General features: G+C 46.3%; 1 protein-coding gene across 8 annotated transcripts in view; it reads left to right on the forward strand.

Annotated features, from left to right (window-relative positions):
• The window catches only part of LOC144805649 (uncharacterized), a 749755-nt gene that overhangs the window by 63769 nt on the left and 667285 nt on the right, over positions 1 to 18701 (forward strand). For 5 of the 8 annotated variants that reach the window (XM_078672167.1, XM_078672171.1, XM_078672170.1 and 2 more), the window contains one exon: positions 8207 to 12041. The exons of 2 other annotated variants lie outside the window; for them this stretch is intronic. In XM_078672167.1, the coding sequence (XP_078528293.1) occupies positions 8924 to 10681 (1758 nt within the window). In that variant the 5' untranslated portion in view covers positions 8207 to 8923 and the 3' untranslated portion in view covers positions 10682 to 12041. Of the gene's footprint in view, positions 1 to 8206; positions 12042 to 18701 lie in introns of those variants that run through there. One more of the 8 variants, XR_013605565.1, reaches the window with a different exon arrangement.

An 18701-nucleotide genomic window follows, 5' to 3' on the forward strand; every position in this document is an offset into this window, starting at 1 on the left:
CGTATGGAGCACTTGGTGTAGTTCCTCCTCGAAAGGAATTATGGGTCCCCAGTTAAAACCTCCACCCGTGTATATGTGTCTGCACCCTCCTCATCTGAAGTGTCCTGTGTGGGCTTCTTGTCTAGAAACAGTGACCAAAAGTTCTTATGTCTGTTGCGTTGGGGCAACAGTTCGCTGTATAGTTCAGTTTGCGTGCTGCAATATATCATTTTGTTAGTCCATTGCGACAGTGTCAGTACAGGGCCTCGCATCCAAGAGAGCGCTACACACCTTCTGGCTAGGAGGAAGGCTATATCAACCAGCCTTCTACGATCCTTCTGGAGAGGTTGAGAGTAACCCAGAATAGCCAACAGGGGATCCGGAGACAGAGTTAAATCAGTGACCCTATTCACTTCCTCATATACCTTGCACCAAAAGGATGAGATCCCCGGGCAAGACCATGCCACATGTAGGAAATCCGCCACCCGCGCTCTACATCTATCACAGTGAGGGCTCTCTCGTATCTTAGGAATTTAAAATGTATCAAGCTGTGACGGCCGTTGAGTGATATTCTCTTCGTGCTTGAGCAGCAGTATTGCCATTTCTGGTCTGTCAGGTATATAGCCAAGTCGCTCTGCCATGCCAAGCGAGGTTTAGCATATTCCGCCGTCCTTTCTGAGGGGGCAATGCGATACAGATCGGTTACCAATTTATCGGGGGACTTAGCGTTAATAATGTAAGCTAATGCCGTAACCACCCGGGGCTTCATCATATCCTCCCCTAGAAGGTCCTTAAGCGCATGCCTCACCCTGTGGAACTGAAAACACGGCAACAGCTGATGGGGAATGTCCCCCGTCTCAAACTCTTCCCATGAGCGTGCGGTGCCTTATGAGAAAAGATCCCCCATATTGTGTATATTCAATGAACCCATCGCAGCCAGCACCCCCTTGTCCCTACATGGGGCCAGCCAAGAGCACCAGGCGAGGGGAGCCTTCGGGGCATACAACAGGCTGCAAGCCTGTGCGTCCATCATATGGTGCCAAGCGTGTGTGACCGTATTCAGCGAGTCTAGAATACCAGTACGGCGATCCCGAGGTCAGGATCGCAACGCAGGGAGGGGGACAGGGGCCGCAACAATAGATTCTATGCGTATATGCGCGATGTCCGCTGGGCCATGGATCCAGTGGTAGGCGTGCGTGCTTTGTGCAGCCCGATAATAAAGTTCCAGGTCCGGGGCATTCAGGCCGCCCTCCGCATACGGCCGAGTGAGAATTTTCCATGCCACCCTTGGCTGTGTACCCGGCCCAAGCCAGACGAATCATTAACGAGTGTAGTTGCTGGAAAAATGAATTGGACAGCACCATAGGAATATTGCTAAACAGGAACAGGAAGCGAGGTAATACCATAATTTTCATGAGAGACCCGTCCCATCAGTGACAATGGCAGAGCGATCCACTTTTCAATATGATCCTCCAGTTTGGAGATGACCACGCCGTAGTTCTCCCTCAGTCTACCCCGAGTCCGTATGCAGACGAATCCCTAGGTATCGCACCGCTTCAGTAGTCCACTGAAGTGGGTATTCCGGAACCACCCTCCTTGTAGCCGGTGTTAGTGGGAACATAATAGATTTGTTCCAATTCATATGGATACCCGAAAGAGATCTGAACAAGACCACCTCGCGTAGCACTGCAGAAAGGTGCGTCTCCGAGTCCCGAACATATAAGAAGGTATCGTCTGCATACGTGGACACAATCAGATTGTATGTGGGGAATCGTATGCCCCTGTGCCTGTGGTATTCCCGTAGGGCGCATGCAAGAGGCTCGGCCGTGAGTGCATAAAGTATAGGGGATATGGGGCATCCTTGTCTCGTGCCCCAGGTGATTTGTATAGGGTCTGTGGTCAACGTTCCAATCCGGATTCGGGCCGTGGGTGAAGTGTACAGTGTCGCTAAAAGCTGAAGGAACAGCGCACCCACACCCATTCGGCTTAAGACCTGTCTCATGAAAGGCCACTCAACAGAGTCGAAGGCCTTTTCGCTATCTAAAAATACTGTTACTACAGAGACCTCCGGGCGCGTATGTTGGAGAGCTGCGAACACCGTCCTGAGATTATAAGCGAGGTTGCTACTGGGCACGAAGCCTGCCTGTTCAGGGGCAACCACCAAGTTAACCATGGGACTGAGACGGTTTGCTATCAACTTGGCGAATATCTTCACATCGACGTTCAGTAACGACCGAGGCGCAATCTCCCGGGGGTTTCCCCGCTTTAAGAATGGCAACTAGTATTGCCTCGCTCACAGTGGGCGGTATTGCTCCGGAGTCCGCTATGTCCTCAAACAGCGTGAGCAACCGAGGTATCAAAAGCTCCGCAAATGCCTTATAGAAGGAGACGGAGCCCATACGACTTCCTCCTGCTCGATCGGACGCACCAAAAATTCCAAGTGTAGGTTAGACAGCCAAGGCAGTTCAATGTGGGAAAGATAATCTAGTATGCATTCCTCCGGGGCGGGTCCTCGGGAGGCATACAGAGCTGCGTAATACTCACGGAGCTTTTCTGCTACCTGATCCTCAGAGAGCGGGTCGTCTGTCGGTGAGGACCTCATGTCCGGTATCACTACTCTGTTCCTGCGTTGTTTGGCCAACTGCGCGGAACCGACCCGGGGCGCTCCCCCCCCACCGTAGGTTCTTGCAATGGCGTACTTTCCCAGGTGTTTTACTTCAGAGTCCACCTCTTCGTGATGTAAATGTAAATGTAGTTGAGCTTATATAGCGCACAGCTACCCGCAGTGTGTTTCTCGGCGCTTGCTTAGGGAACCCTTCCTGGTATTCCCCTGTGAGATAGCAGGGTATCCACAAGGTGAAAGTCAGGCATCCCGCCGCGAGGGGCCGTTGTGGAGATTAAGCAAGCTATTGCCCAGAGTCGCAGAGTGTGAACCCGTGAGTCGAGGAGGCACCGGGGCGAGAATTATCGAGTCCGTGGAATTTTTACCCCAAGACACGCCGAGGCGGGGAATTGAATCCTGGTCCAGGACCGATCTCAGCTTCCGGGTCTGCTGCCTCTAACCCCTGAGCCACACTTCTCCACGCAGTGTTCGGGCAAGTTCCTGCGTGAGGGCATCACTACAGTCTGTTAGGCGCCGAGCCGCCAGCTCTTTAAGCTTTTTCGCCAGGGTCTCCAGCCGACCCCAGATCGATCGACCTCCGCCGCTACACAGCACACTCTGCCCCCCCTCAGTTTCTGTGTTGGCTCTCACGGCCCGGGCCCAGTCCCCGCCGGGGGCCGCTCTTTAGGCCCCACCGGGCTGCCCTCACCTCCCCGCCTGGTTCCGCCGTCTCCCGCGCCGCTCCTCGGGACCACGCTCTACACGGGCAGTCTTGCGGTCTCCAGCAGCAAGGGGGGCATTCGCTCCTCACTTTTCCTGCCGATAGCGGAATCAACCTCTGCCGCTACACAGCACACTCTGCCCCCCTCCCCCGCAGTCAAGGTGTTGGCGCTCGTGGCCCCGGGCTCAGCCTCCGCGCCAGAGGCTGCTCTGAAGGCCTCACTGGTGCGTACTCACCTCCCCGCCTGGTAACGCCGCCTCCTGCACTGCTCCTCAGTCCACACACCACTCGGGCTGACTCATGATCTCAAGAGGCGGGGTGTATCGCTCCTCACCTTTCCCGCCAAACGCGGGATCGACCGCCGCCACTATACAGCTGCCAGGACAGTGGCCTAGTCAGAGCATCCGCCCCTTGAAGTTAATTCCACCCTGCAGCTCCCGCTGCAGCCGGCGTGCCAGGCCCACACGGCTCGCTCAGCGTGAAGGGGGTGGGCGGGATCCGGACCCACGCCATTCGTGGACCACAGCAGTCCTGGGGCTCGGTCCGTCTAGTCAGGGCAGCTGATAGTGGAATAGCACGCAGAATTGATGTAGGGTAGTTACACGAGACGGGGGAGCTCACGGCTCAAGCAGCCATCTTGGTTGCGAGCTAGCTCCGCCCCGCCTGACCTGTGTTATTGCATTGTTTGCACCAGATTCTCCTAATGCCTGGCCTGTGTTTGCATCACGTTTTTCTAGTACCTGGTCTGTTATTGCATTATATGTGCTGCTTTTGGTATTTTATTATTCTAATAGTTGCAGCTTTTCTAACAAACATGGTACCTTTTATCCCAATCAAGTGCATCTGACTGAAAGGACACTGCACTCTCCCTGCAGTGGCAATCTACTTCCTATTTATGTAGCAACAGACAGCACAGCATGTCAGCCAGAGATGTCGTAGGGTCAGAAACACTACATAGGTAAGTAGGTATGATGCAAAACAAACTGAGTACGATTTTAAAGGAAAAAGCTGCTGTGATAGACGGCAAAACATCCATGTCAAAACAACAGCAGTAGGACAACGGTACATGGAACCATAATAGTAGATTTATTTACACATCTGTGCAGAGCGTGTCACTTAATGTTCTTTTCTTCCACTCTCATGAGATGGTTTTACAAGGCAACTCTGAGCGTGGAGCTTCCACAAATCCCAGAGACAGGCCGTTCCAAAGACGGTAACAGAGAAGGTTGAAAGATCTGAGTCTTGATCCTGGCAGATGGACTGGTGATCCCTGAAGGGGTGTAGTTAGTCTGTGTGTTGCCACGGCTGTCCAGAGGGTGTAAGAAATGTCAGCAATTTGTGGAGGGCCTTCTTTTGGGTGAGAACCACCCAGCTTCATGCAATACGGACTAGAGGATTTGTGTCTGCGCAGGATGAGTTACATTCTGATAGCAAAATGGAGGACCTTGTCCAAAGGGGATTGATGTTACCAAGGTTTAACATCTTCAGTTACGACAGACAGAGAAAGTCAAGGTACCTCGATATTCTTGAAAAGCTTCCTGCACTCTGCTGGTGCAGGCAGGATGTTTATTCTCTAGTTGGCATTGGCCAAGGCATGTTCAGATACAGTGGTTGAATTAAACCTTGGAGCAGCACTTGTAGCGTTGACTCTTGGAGTCTTGTAGTATGTGCTGGGTGCGGTAGAACTGTATTCCTGTTCCACGAAGCTCAGAAAATCCAGACTCTCAGAGCACGAGGTCTGTGGCTTGACCAGTAGAACTGTAATAAAGAAGATGACCTAGACCAGTCCTACCTCTCCTAACCTTTGAACTGATCATTGAGGAAAGCAGATCTACACAAGGTGCAGCTGCAGAAGCCCTACCTGGAAGGAAGATCTGCACGAGGCGCAGCTGACAAAGGTCCTGACTGAAATGAAGATCTGCACAAAACTCAGCTGACAGAAGTCCTGCCTCGAAGGAAGATCTGCACAGGGCACCTCTGACAGACGTCCAGCCTGGAAGGAAGATCTGCACGAGGACGACTGACAGAATTCCTGACTGGAAGGAAGATCTGCACACGGCACAGCCGACAGAAGTCCATCCTGGAAAGAATATCTGCACAAGGCACAGCTGACTGAAGTACTGCCCGGAAGGAAGATCTGCACAGGGCACAGCTGAAAGGAGCCCCTGTCTGGAAGTAAGATCTGCACAAGGCACGGCGGGCAGAAGCCGCAGCCTGAAAGGAAGATCTGCACAGGGTGCAGGTAACTGAAGCCCCTGCCTGGAAGGAAGATCTGCACAAGGTGCAGCTGACAAAGGTCCTGCCTGCAGGAAGATCTGCAAAGGGCACAGCTGACAGAAGTCCAGCCTGGAAGGAAGACCTGCACAAGGCACAGCTGAAGAAGGTCCTGCCTGGAAGGAAGATCTGCACAGGGCACAGCTGACAGAAGCTCTGCCTGGCGGTGACCTCAAAGCAGTGAGAGACCAACAAACTACAAGATCCGTCAAGCCCAGCTAGCCACACTGGACGCAATGTACACCAAAGGCCTGATTTAGATTTCAGCAAATGGTTTATTCCATCACAAATGTGACAGGTATCCTGCCCGCCCCATTAAAAATGCATTGCATCCTGCGGCAACTATAATAAGGCAGACAGGATATCTGCCACGTTTTGATAATGCCTTGGTGCAGTTTGCAGAGTTTTACTCCGCTGAACTCAACAAAGCACCAGGGAAACTCTGGCACACTCTGCAGACTTCCACAAGTGGCAGAGTTTGTTAAGTTGCACTGCACTGACTGATTTTTAGTGCCAGGAGTTTAACCCCCACTGTAAAATCAGCACGAACAGCACTACGCGTCGTGTCCGAGGGCGATGCTGCTTTTTGCCGCTCTAATTGATATTCTAATCGAATGGTAGCTTCATCAACGAGAATGGCAGATTTTAACACTCGAGTGGTCGCGACCTGCTGATACCTCCTGCAATGAGAAATCTCGCCAGTAGGCGGTCTAGCGCATTATATTTTCTCACAAGTGCTCGCCACTTTACTGTTGGCGAACCGCTGGAGAAAAAAGCTCCGTTCTGCATGGAGTTTTTTGGAGCAGAGTGGGCAAAACTTCACGAGCTCCGCTGGCAGAGCGGAATTCTTCACCCACCCCTAGTTTGGAGGCAATAATCTGTTGTACAAACTCCTAACAAGGCCCTATGTCTGCAATAAGTGTTGTAGAAGAAGTGAGATCCATGGCCTTGTGAGCATGAGGCAGTTATCTGACTTCTGATGAACACCACAGAGTGTGCAGCCAGAGGGCAGTAGGGGGGTCGAAGGCCATGAAATTAGGTAAACTTGAATATGAGAAATATGGAAAGGTAGAAATGCTGCATCACCTGTGGATAACTGACACCTCCTCCCGCTCTTCCAAATGCCCATCCGGTCACAAATGGCATCCTGGGCCCCAAAAGGACAACATCATGCCAGATGCCCTGTAATGTTGGAAAAGGGGGGAAACAGAGTAATAGGCGCACATCTACTGCAGGGATATGTCAGGTAAATTATTGGTTGTGATGGATTCTCTATAAGTACTAAATAACTGATATCATTGAATATTAAATTATATGAATCAATATTTGTTTACCTTATCTGCGCTTATAATGTAAAGGACGGGCCTTACAGTGAACCCCTCGCTCTGTTTTACACATAAGCTCTGGAAGGAGGTGCATCTTACAGAACTTTATCCACCTTAGTAAGAACTAAAGACTTGCTTTTTAAAGTTAACTTTCAGGGCCAGAACCGGGTGCTGTAAGCTGCACTAGTTTCAGGACGATGGACAGATGTTATGGCGATAGGAAACCGCCCTCAACCCACAATAATGTTCCAATCTTCCAGGTTAGAATAAACCAGAAATGCTTGAACCAAGGGAGCTGTTGAAAGTGTCAAAGGTGACTTATGAACAGTGAGGTAAAGACAGGAGTTGGTATCTGAGATGATCTTAAGTGAATAGGGAAGAACGAGAAGAAGTGTGTGAATGGAGTTACTTTTGTTTTATACTTCGTGAAGAGTTACTGGAAATTTTGCAGTCCAGCCTGATCCATCTCTTTTTCTAAACTCTATTGTTGTTTAAATGAAATCTTCACCATATGCCTCTATCTTAAGCTATACCTCAAGCACTTGGGTGCTCCGTGAGCGCCCTTACTCTGTAAATGTATTAAGATGTCACCTGATCAACCGAACTTTTAGTTAAATATCTGTGTATGATGACATATTCCTTGCTAAGTTTCAAAAGCGATAAAGAAGAAGGGGGAGATTTACTAAGAATTTCTGCTGTATTTGCGGCAGAAAAGTGGCACAAAATGGTGCAAAATCTTTTTTTCCTCATTAACTTTCCAGCGCTAAACTTGTTTAGCGCTGGAAATAACGTTAAAGTAATGTGACACTGCGCATAGCATTGTTTCGCATTACTTTGTGCCATGGGTGCCTGACCAGGGTGGTGCAAGGGCGCCCCGTGCAACCACAAAACTAGGTGCAAGGAGACTTTGCATGCGTGCTGCACTGTGCAACACGTATACAATATGGTAAAAGCTTTCCCTCGTGTCTAGGCATCGTAATTTGTACAGGAAGGGTGTCCTTCCTGTACAAAACCTATGCTGGACTCACACACGCTAGCGCTCTGTTGCTAAGGTGTGTGCATGGCGCAGGGCCGCTGTAATCAGTGCCGGCGCAAGGGAAAGGGAAGGAGAGAGCCATATCTTTGAAAATATGGTGCTCTCCTGCTCCCCCGTCGCACAGCGCAGCCTCTGGGGGGGACTGCGCTGCATTGCGTGGAGATTTGGTAAATCTCCCCTGAAATGTCTTTTACAACCAGTTAAACGTTGTGAATTCTCATTCCATTATGTTTCAATTTAGTAATTTTAAATATCTTTACATCCAACAGAAACAAGCCTTGAATGTATGAAATGACCATCAATAATGAAGCAAATACTGTAAATCTTCAAGAATAGCAGAAATAATGAGCTACAGTGTTCAAGAAAACATCAGCGCAGTCAGCGACAGAGGAGCCTGCACACAAACTGACAGATCCCGGATGAAGCATCAAGGGCAGTTCAGTGATTGCAAGAGGCTGAGCTGTGCACCTCCACACCACAAGACGAAGAAATGACCTTAGGAAAATTAAGGCAACACCAATAACAAACCGCGTCCTGTATAAACAAGTGTCCAACAGCAGCTTTGATCATCGGATCGGTATGATGTGATTACTGCAGTGCTCTGTTTTATAATATGATGATAAGCCATCATTCCATGCTCTAGGTGAATTGTAAACTCTTTCTGGCCAAACCACAGTAACCAGAGAAAAGCACAACAGAGCAGCGCCGGACAACTGACGGGTAAAGGAAAGAGGAGTTCTTCTACCTACAATACAACAGACTGTTCCAATTTGCACTGGGCAGAAGGAAGATACATCTTTACCTGCAAGCGTGCATAGCCATAATGCAATCTAAAGGCACAATCGCCTACAAAGACACCGTCTACCTATTCGGAGTGTGGCAAATGTTTGGTGGCTATTGACTTTTATTGTTAAAGCAGAAATCTATCATGCAAAATACTGCACACATATAAAGTGTGTGAGAAAAACAAGAGTGCTTTATCAGCCATGTTGGCCCATCAGGAAATACAGACATGGGATGTAGACAAATATAAACCTGACCCGCAGACACTAACCAAGAAAGAAGAATCATACACATGCAGCAAGAGCTTTAGTTTGTCATCACTACTCAAGCTTCATCAGCACACGTACACAGGAGAAAAACCATTCAAGTGCAGTGAATGTGTAAAGAGCTTTAGAAGGTTATCAGAACTACAAATACACCAGCGAACATATACATACCATTGCAGTGAATGTGCAAAGTGCTTTAGATACTTTTCGGTCCTCCAAACACATCAGCGAACACACACAGGGGAAAAGCCATTCAACTGCAGTGAATGTGGGAAGAGCTTTAGACGATTATCACACCTTCAAAGTCATCAACGAACACACACGGGGGAAAAACCCTATCATTGTAGTGAATGTGACAGAAGTTTCAGTTACAATTCAGCATTAAGGTCTCATCAGCGAACTCACACAGGAGAAAAACCATTCAAGTGCAGTGAATGTGTAAAGAGCTTTGGTCTGTTATCAGAACTACGAAGGCACCAGCGAAAACACACAGGGGAAAAGCCATTCGAGTGCAGTGAATGTGGGAAGAGATTTAGTCACCTGTCAAACCTACAAACACATCAGCGAACACACACAGGGGAAAAACCATTCAAGTGCAGTGAATGTGGGAAGAGCTTTAGTCGGTTATCACACCTTCAAGGACATCAGCAAACACACACTGGAGAAAAACCATTCAAGTGCAGTGAATGTGCAAAGTGCTTTAGTCAGTTATCAAGCCTTCAAATTCATCAGCAAACTCACACAGGAGAAAAACCATTCCAGTGCAATCATTGTGTAAAGAACTTTAGTCATTTAAGAAGCCTCCAAACACATCAGCGAATACACTCTGGGGAAAAACCATTTAAGTGCAGTGAATGTGCAAAGTGCTTTAGTCAGTTACCAGACCTAAAACGTCATCAGCGAACACACACAGGGGAAAAACCATTCAAGTGCAGCGAATGTGTAAAGAGCTTTAGTTATTTATTAGGCCTCCAAACACATCTGCGAACACACACTGGGGAAAAGCCATTTAAGTGCAGTGAATGTGCAAAGTGCTTTAGTCAGTTACCAGACCTAAAACGTCATCAGCGAACACACACAGGGGAAAAACCATTCAAGTGCAGCGAATGTGTAAAGAGCTTTAGTAGGTTATCACACCTTCAAAGTCATCTGCGAACACACACAGGAGAAAAGCCATACCATTGCACTGAATGTGTGAAGAGCTTTAGTCGACTAACAGGGCTACAAAGACATCAGCGAACACACACGGGGGAAGAGCCATTCAAGTGCAATGAATGTGGGAAGAGCTTTAGTCAATTATCAGAACTACAAAGTCATCAGCAAACACACACAGGGGAAAAGCCATTCAAGTGCAGTGAATGTGCAAAGTGCTTTAGACACTTATCAGTCCTCCAAACACATCAGCGAATACACACAGGGGAAAAGCCATTCAACTGCAGTGAATGTGGGAGGAGCTTTAGTCGATTATCATCCCTACAAATTCATCAGCGAACACACACGGGGGAAAAACCCTATCATTGTAGTGAATGTGACAGTAGTTTCAGTTACACTTCAGCATTAAGGTATCATCAGCGAACTCACACAGGAGAAAAACCATTCAAGTGCATTGAATGTGTAAAGAGCTTTATTCGGTTATCAGAACTACGAAGACACCAGAGAAAACACACAGGGGAAAAGCCATTCCCCTGGCTTTAGTCAGTTATCAAGCCTTCAACGTCCTCAGCGAGAACATACGGGGGGGAAAAGCCATTCAAGTGCACTGAATGTGTAAAGTGCTTTAGTAGGTTATCAAACCTTCAACGTCATCAGAAAACACACACAGGGGAAACGCCATTCATGTGCAGTGAATGTGCAAAGTGCTTTAGTCACTTATCAAGCCTTCAAAGTCATCAGCGAACACACACGGGGGAAAAAACATTAAAGTGCAGTGAATGTGCAAAGTGCTTTAGTCTCCTGTCAAACCTACAAACTCATCAGCGAATACACACGGGGAAAACGATTCAAGTGCAGTGAATGTGTAAAAAGCTTTAGTAGGTTATTATACCTACGAAGACACCAGCGAACACACATAGGGGAAACACTATTCAAGTACAGTGAATGTGGAAAAAGCTTTAGTCACCTGTCAAACCTACAAATGCATCATCCAACACACTCAGGAGAAAAACTATTCAAGTGCAATGAATGTGCAAAGTGCTTTAGTCAGTTATCAAACCTTAAAAATATATTCGAACACACACGGGGGAAAAACCAAAGTGCAGTGAATGTGCAAAGTGTTTTAGTCACCTGTCAAACCTACAAACACATCAGCGAATACACACAGGGGAAAAACTATTCAAGTGCAATGAATGTGTAAAAAGCTTTAGTAGGTTATCATAACTGCTTCATTCTGCTCCCTATAAAGTGTCGCACATTTGTAGTGTCACACATAAGGAGTACCCTAAAAACATCGAAATGTCTCCTACATTTACAGAAAAATTAGCAGCTATGCTATATTTAACTATTTAATTTTATAAAGCCAGTTTTACTAAGGCAGTGTCTAGATCACTGTGATGGTCTAGACACGCCTTAGAAACTCTTCAGCGCTCCTGAAGGGCCTCTGCCCGGTCACTAAAAAATGTCACATAATAATAGGGAGTCGCGGCCAACGATCAATAAGCCAAGGGAGCCATGGGTTGAAAAAGTTTGGGAACCACTGCTATAGACTGATGTCATGGAATAAACAGGGCACAAATAAGGAAAATAGTGAAAGAGCCCATTATCAAATGCAAATCACAATGACGTCACATGTAGTGACGTCACAAGAAGTGATGTCAGGCCCTTATAATAATGTTCATGTGAAATGTCGACAACCTGTTTTAAAAACAAGAAACATAAAATAATGTAAAAATAAGTTTTTGTTCTCAGTTTTTATACATCATGTGTTTTTCCCACTATCAGTTTTTAACTAAACTAGGAAAGGACTGAAAGTGTAAATATTTTTAAAGGGCTATGTGGAACTTGAAAATTACATTTTTAAACAATTTTCAGCAAATAAATAAAATGTGCTTTTAATTTGCGTTTGTTTCCTGATGTTCTTTATCCAGCCCCTAAGCCCCAACGTGTTTCACATTTACAGTGTATTAAGCAATAGAAGGGCTAATTTTGTCTAGTTCTTTGTTCCTCTCTTGCGCCACTCACACAAATAAATAAAGGGGACTCTGCTATTGGGACGGATAGTTGCAAACACTCTGAGGCCTGTGTCTGTAGATGCAAGAAACAAAGTAACAATTCCCATTCGCAAGCTAAGGAGCTAGGTGGAACTGGGACCCCATCAAACTGTGTCCACCCCCGACTTGTACCGTGCTGATAAAGCAATAGTGAATTTGTGTAATTTACGATGAATTGAAATGCGAGGAAGAGAAGAAGAGAGAGAGGTGCAGGATATATTAAATAAAATGAAAAAAATAGACACAAGACTTTACCCTGTTCTGTGTACAAGCATTTTACGTAAACAAGTTGTGCTGTGTGATGTGAACAGGCTGTCACCCCCCTTTCTATGTAAATGAGCTTCTGTAACCAGACACCCCAGGCTCCCATCTCTTCTAGCGCGGATGATAATGTGAGCACTGCAAGGTTATCACAAACAAGGGCTATATTAAGAAACAATCGGCTTCCAGGTCACACAGCTGTGGTTATGTAGTTCATTATTAGTTTTGTTTTAAATTTACTTTAATTTGCAGCAATTCTGGTTACTTTTTCTCAGTATTGCGCTTCAGGTCGCTCATAGCTCTCCATCAGTTAAACGTGAGGTTTGATGTAGGATTTGTTGTTAGTGTCCCTAGACCATGTCCCAATCCCGTTGTCCTTGATTTGTCGGCATGGGTTTTGTCCACACACTGGTCTAGGACAGGCCTTCTCAAAGTAGAAGGAGCTGTAATAGGAATAATAAATCCGACATATATGAAATTGTATGTAAACAAATATGTGCTTTTCAGTTATCAGGCACCACCAGACTCCCGTCTACACATGTAATTGAGCACCAGACTAAAGTGAATTCTCCCTATATAAATATGTGCCATCAGTAATCGTGCCGATGGTTCCGCTGATGCGCAAAACAAATACAATTTCTGGGACTGTTCGCATTGGCCTAAATTTTTATTGCTGAAGTTTCACGCAGTTTTGCTGATGCGCACAGCTTATAAGGTTTGTGGATATTGCCCACTGTAAGCAGATCACTCAAGATCACCCTTAAGTAGTAACTAGGTCAAAACATAGTACATACATCATGCAAAATGTCACTGCCCCTCCCTTCTTTTTGACATCTCTAGGAGTTCCTCCTCTCATGTGTAAGGTTTTCACATATTATGCTCGTGTCTGTGGCACTTCCTTAAGTGCAGAGAGGAAAGCCTCATGGTTAATGCATTGTTTGGGCTTTGAGGGACAAGAATTCTTTGAACATTGAATAGTGACTCTGACACTCATAATGAATACGAGATCTGCATCAAAAAGTTAGACTTGCACTACCTCCCCAAAGTGAGTACTGTCCTTGAACGATATCCCTTTGGGAGAAGAATGCAAAGGTAGGATGAGTCGGTGGAACAATATATAACTACCTTGCGCAAATTGGCTTCCACGTGCAATGTTAGTGCAGCTTTAGAGGATCGCTTAAGAGATCAGTTTATGTTAGGATGCGCCCTAGACAAAACGAGACATGCCCGGTGGCAAAAAGACATGCCATCGCTTCAAGAAGTGCTGTACGGAGTTTGCAGAGAGGGAATCCTTTTTAACTACTGGATCCTTCCTGTTCATGTTGAATTATATGCAGCGCTGCCCCGGTTATTGCGTGTAGGTTGTTACAGTTGGGAGAATGGATTGGACCTTTCCGGGACGATTCTAAGCCACACACAGTGATTTCAAGAAATATTGGATTAGGGGCCGTCTTCCCGGTATTGAGAGCGCCAATTATTGGGTTGGTGCGTTGCCACTTTGCCACTTATGCACAACGATCCTGACTGCATTCATATGCAGGTAATTCTTGCCCAAAGTCCTGAAGAGGCCTAAATAGTTTATAGGCTGAAACGTGTCGACTGTTATTGTAATCTGACACCTAAAAAAACGTTGAAATAGAATTCGAAAAACTTGATGAGAGCCTTGAAAAAAGAAGCATAAAGTATTTTCAGCTGCCTAGGCTTCATTATTGAATGTGGTGATCCAGATGAAGGAATTAAGGTCATATAACAAAATACCATGATTTCCTCGTTCAAATTGTTGGGCATTTGAACCGTAAAAAGGGTTCTGGAGAAAGTTTTGTTGTTTTGTGCATGCTTATGCTTGTCTGCACATTGTAAATATTGTGAAAAGATACATGCCAAATGTATATAGATGTGTATATATATGTATAAAATGAAAAAAGTGGAATAAGTGAGAGAAAAATAATTCGTCGTTAGAAAAAAGATTTGGTTTACTAAAAAAAGTTATGCAAACCACCTTTTTTTGTTTGTGTTGATTCATTGAAGAGTTCTGATAGCTACTAGATGAATAAAAATTAAGTGAAAATGGAGATTTAGTCAATAAGTAATTAAAAAAACAGAGGATAGATAATTTTTGGTATCGGTCCTAAATTAGGAAGTTTGTAAAAATAATACCATAGGCATCATTGTATTTAGTTTAGACCATAGCCAAAAGTCATGAGCATTCAAAAGCGTGTGTTGATATTATACACAAAGACAGTTCAGGTGATAAAAAGGAGAACATTAATGTCAAAGTGCTAGTGGATAGATTTGTTAAACCCAAATCGAGCACCACTACAAAGCCCTTTAACACAGAGAATTTTCAGCGGAAGTGCTTCAGATGTGGCAACTCTGGCCTTATGACCAACTTTAACCCGTTGCGTGCGTTGGACGGCCCCCAGCCATCTGACGTCATAGTGAGCATGTGCCGAGGGCGTCCAAACCACGCCCACTCATTAATATGCCCGCACCTCGGTGAAATTTGTGCCACAGTCAACAGGTTAAAGACTACCCAGGCTGGAAGGCCATGTGCAAAACTTGTGAGAGAAAAGGTCACATCTCAAAAAGCTGCAGAACGGGCAATGAGCATAAAAAAATAAGGGAAGTAGATCTATATTAAGAAGAATTGGAAGGAATCCATATTCTCCCGGTCACAGGGAATGCTAGTGATGGCCCTCAGGAGCTAGTTTTGATCAATGATGCTCCAGTGAGCATGCTCTTCGACTCTGGGGCCAAGATAACTCTAGTTACAAAAACATTTTATGAGCGTAATCTGCAGAGGTCTTTGCTGGTGAACTGGGTTTGTCTCATAAACTATGTACATTGGATAAAGGTCAAATCTAATACTGGTCCAAAAACAGTTAAGGTCAGGAATACACCTCTGTAAGTAAGAGTGAGCATGAAAGTTGAATTAGACAATCTCTTAGGCAAGTGCATCATTCAAGAAGTTGAAGCAATGGAGTGGGTCTCTCCTGTTGTTATGGCCCCCAAAGCCAATGGGGAGGCCAGGCTCTGTTTCAGCTCGAGGGAGCTCAACAAAGCAGTTATTGATGAGCATTACCCTTTACCTAACATAACTAAAATGCTGTGTTCCCTTGAGGGGGCAAGACATTTTTCTTCATTGGACTTGACCTCCGCCTATCACCAGACCAGCCTTCACTCCTCTTCAGAACATTCAGAATATTCACTCCTCTTCCCAGGACCTAATCTCCTGTGTATACCTTTAGATTTCTAAGGATGCCTTTTGGACTGATTTCTGCAGCCTAATTTTTTCAGAGGGTGATGAAGGGAATTCTTCGAGGCCTTCAGGATGTCAAGGTGTACCCAGATGATGTGCTCATCTTTGGTGTGGATCTTGAGGAGCATAATGGGAGGCTGACGTCAGTATTGAAGAAGTTACGCAATGCTGACCTCACCCTTAGGGATGACCAGTGCAAATTTGATGTCAAAGAAATAGTGCCTAGGGAATTTTGAGTCCGCTGCAGGTATCAAATCCAAAAAATCATTGGTAAACATCCTTTGTAATTTGTGCACCTCTTTGAACAAAGAAGAGTTTGTAAACTTTCTGGGCATAGCTGAATTTTATCACAAGTTTGTTCCTAACTTTGCAGGGAAAACCTCTTGTTTGAGGTCTCTCCTCCAGAAGGAAAGCACATTTGTTTGGTCCAAGGGCTGTGAGGAAGAGTTTGAGCGCATTAAGAAACATCTGAATAAAACACCATGTCTAGGAAGTTTTGACCCCAAAGGTATCTTATCTCATGACTGATGCTAGCTTGAAGGGGCTAGGAGCAGTTCTTTTGCAGAAGGTTGATGTGGAGGTTAAAACGATTCTTTTTGTCTCTAGGCCCTTGAGGGGTGCTGAGTGCAACTGTTCTGTTGTAGAGAAAGAAGCTGAGAAAGGTTTTGTGGGGGAAAAGGTTCAGAATTCTTACTGACCACAAACCTCTTAAAGAGGTCTTCTCCAAGAAAGGCATTGACTTTGTCTCCCATAGGATACGGAAGTGGGTTGTGGCACTACAGTTCTGGCAGACTGTCTGTCAAGACTCAGGAGTGTGAAAGGACAGATGATGTTGAGTGGTTTGGAGGTGAAGAACTGGAGGAAGGAATTAATGTGTGTGTGATTAGTGAAGGGTTGATTTCCGAGAGAGAGTGGAGGGAAATTCACCAATTTAGACTTGCGGAAAGTCCTAACCATGGTCACAGGTGGCTGGTGGGAGAAGAAGGAGTGTGAAGAGGTCCTCGAAGGCTTTTGGCGAGTTAGGGAAGATCTGATGGTGGAGGATGGTCTCCTCATGCGTTGAAGTAAGTTGGTTGCACCCCTTGAAGTAAGGGATAAGCTAGTAAAGACTGCTCACACCTCGCACATGGGCATTGCCAAGACAAAGGAAAGTATCAGGTAAGAATATTGGTGGCCTGCCATGGATGTACCTGTAGAGAGGTTGGTGCGTGAATGTGCAGAATGTGAGTGATTGAGTTCCTAGAAGAGTTATTTGAACGTGAGGGTTTCCAGTTAACAATCTTGTCAGACAATAGTGTTCAGTTCACGACCTTAGTCATGAAAGAGTTTCGGAGTTCCCGGGTGATCAAGCATAAGAAGGCATCCCTGTACCATCCACAATGCAATGGTGTGGTGGAAAGGTTTGTCAAGTTTGTTAAAGAGACTCTGCAACAAGCTGTTGCCTGTGGTGAAAGTTGGGAGTTGGCCATGAGGAAGAAGGTTCACGAGTATAGGTTCACTTCTTGTTAGTCCACTGGTGAAACTCTCTTTTGTTTATTTAAAGGAAGGGTCCCCAACCTGGAGGTCACTCCGTTGTGGGTAACGGCCAAAAGAACCTTAGTGGATGAAAAGGTGGGTTGGCAATGGCTTGCACCTTTGTTCAAAAAGGGACCCTTGCTTCTAGTCCGAGTAAGGGGGCTACATTCCTAAAATGACCCCTGCTCAACCCTGTGGTAGCTTGGCACGAAATTAAATGAAATGAAATACCGGTATTTGTAAAGCACACAGCTACCTTCGAATTGGTGTACCGGCTCTGGGGGTCCTCTGGAAGATTAAGTGAGCTATTGCCGAGAGTCACATGGTGCTGGGCTAACCTGCCGCCGGCGCCTGGGATCAAACCGTGAACCCCGTAGTCCGGAGTTAGACACCCTGGCAGCTGCACCACACTACTTCCAAAGCAGGAAGGTTTATCTCAGAGGCAGTGTGCAAAGCATTTGTGAACACATACAGTAAGACAGTGAAAAAACTACAGATGGACAGGTTTTATAAAAATAAGTATTCTTTATATAGACTTAACACAAGACTCAAACAACAAACATCCACAATACCGTAATCAGCAATAAGATAGTAGAAGTAGCTCAAAAATAGGTTATTCACTAAAAAGCAGTTTTTAGCAACATATAACCCCAACTGGAGTTATCACAACTTTGAGGTCAAAGAAATCCCAAAGTACGGTGTTGACCGTGAGGTGCGCGGCTTTGGGTGTCGACTCAAAACAGACCCACAAAGAACAGTACCTTGGAAAAGCGAAAACAAAGACAGCTGGCGGCGTCGAGGAGATGCAGCATCGTTGGCACTGTGTGGCGTTGGTTCCTTGCTTCGGAGGAGGCGCCGTGTCGGGTCCTCGATGCTTGTGATGTTTGCGCAAAGCAAGGGAGGCTTTGGTTCCTTACCGGAGAGGAGGTGACGTCACAATGGCGCCTAAACCACGGATCCGTACGATTTAACGAGTCGATGGATTCTTGACCACCCATGTCGAGGATTGGCTCCACAATGATGTCAGCTTTGGAGTCGATGCTGCCCAGCAGCTGGCGTTGGGCCTATGTCACAAAGTCGGAGCAGCGCAAAGTGGTTCGGCCGGGGATGGGGGAAAACATGGCGACCGCAAGCTAGCGCGGCTCGCACGCCCAGTTTCGGCTCCCCAGCCTCATCCCGCTCTGCTAGTGAGATTATGCCGCAGGACAGCATCTACAGACGGCATCTACAGACGGGCTTTTAGGAAAAACGGCAAGACAGATGCAAAAATAATAAAGCGAAAACTGAGCGGAAGGAAATACAACCTAAGAGAAGCCAGTGAAACATTTCTACGTAATTGTGCTACTGACTCCGGTATCGATTGATGTGCCTGCCTGCTGTGACTCACCCTCTCCCCACCGCATTCCTGACTCGGTGGAGACGAGCAGCCGTGGAGCTTAGGCGCGGCCGCACGGCGGCTGCCCGGGTGTTCCGA

The sequence above is a fragment of the Lissotriton helveticus genome (assembly GCF_964261635.1).
Source record: "Lissotriton helveticus chromosome 1_1 unlocalized genomic scaffold, aLisHel1.1 SUPER_1_unloc_17, whole genome shotgun sequence".
NCBI lineage: Eukaryota > Metazoa > Chordata > Amphibia > Caudata > Salamandridae > Lissotriton > Lissotriton helveticus.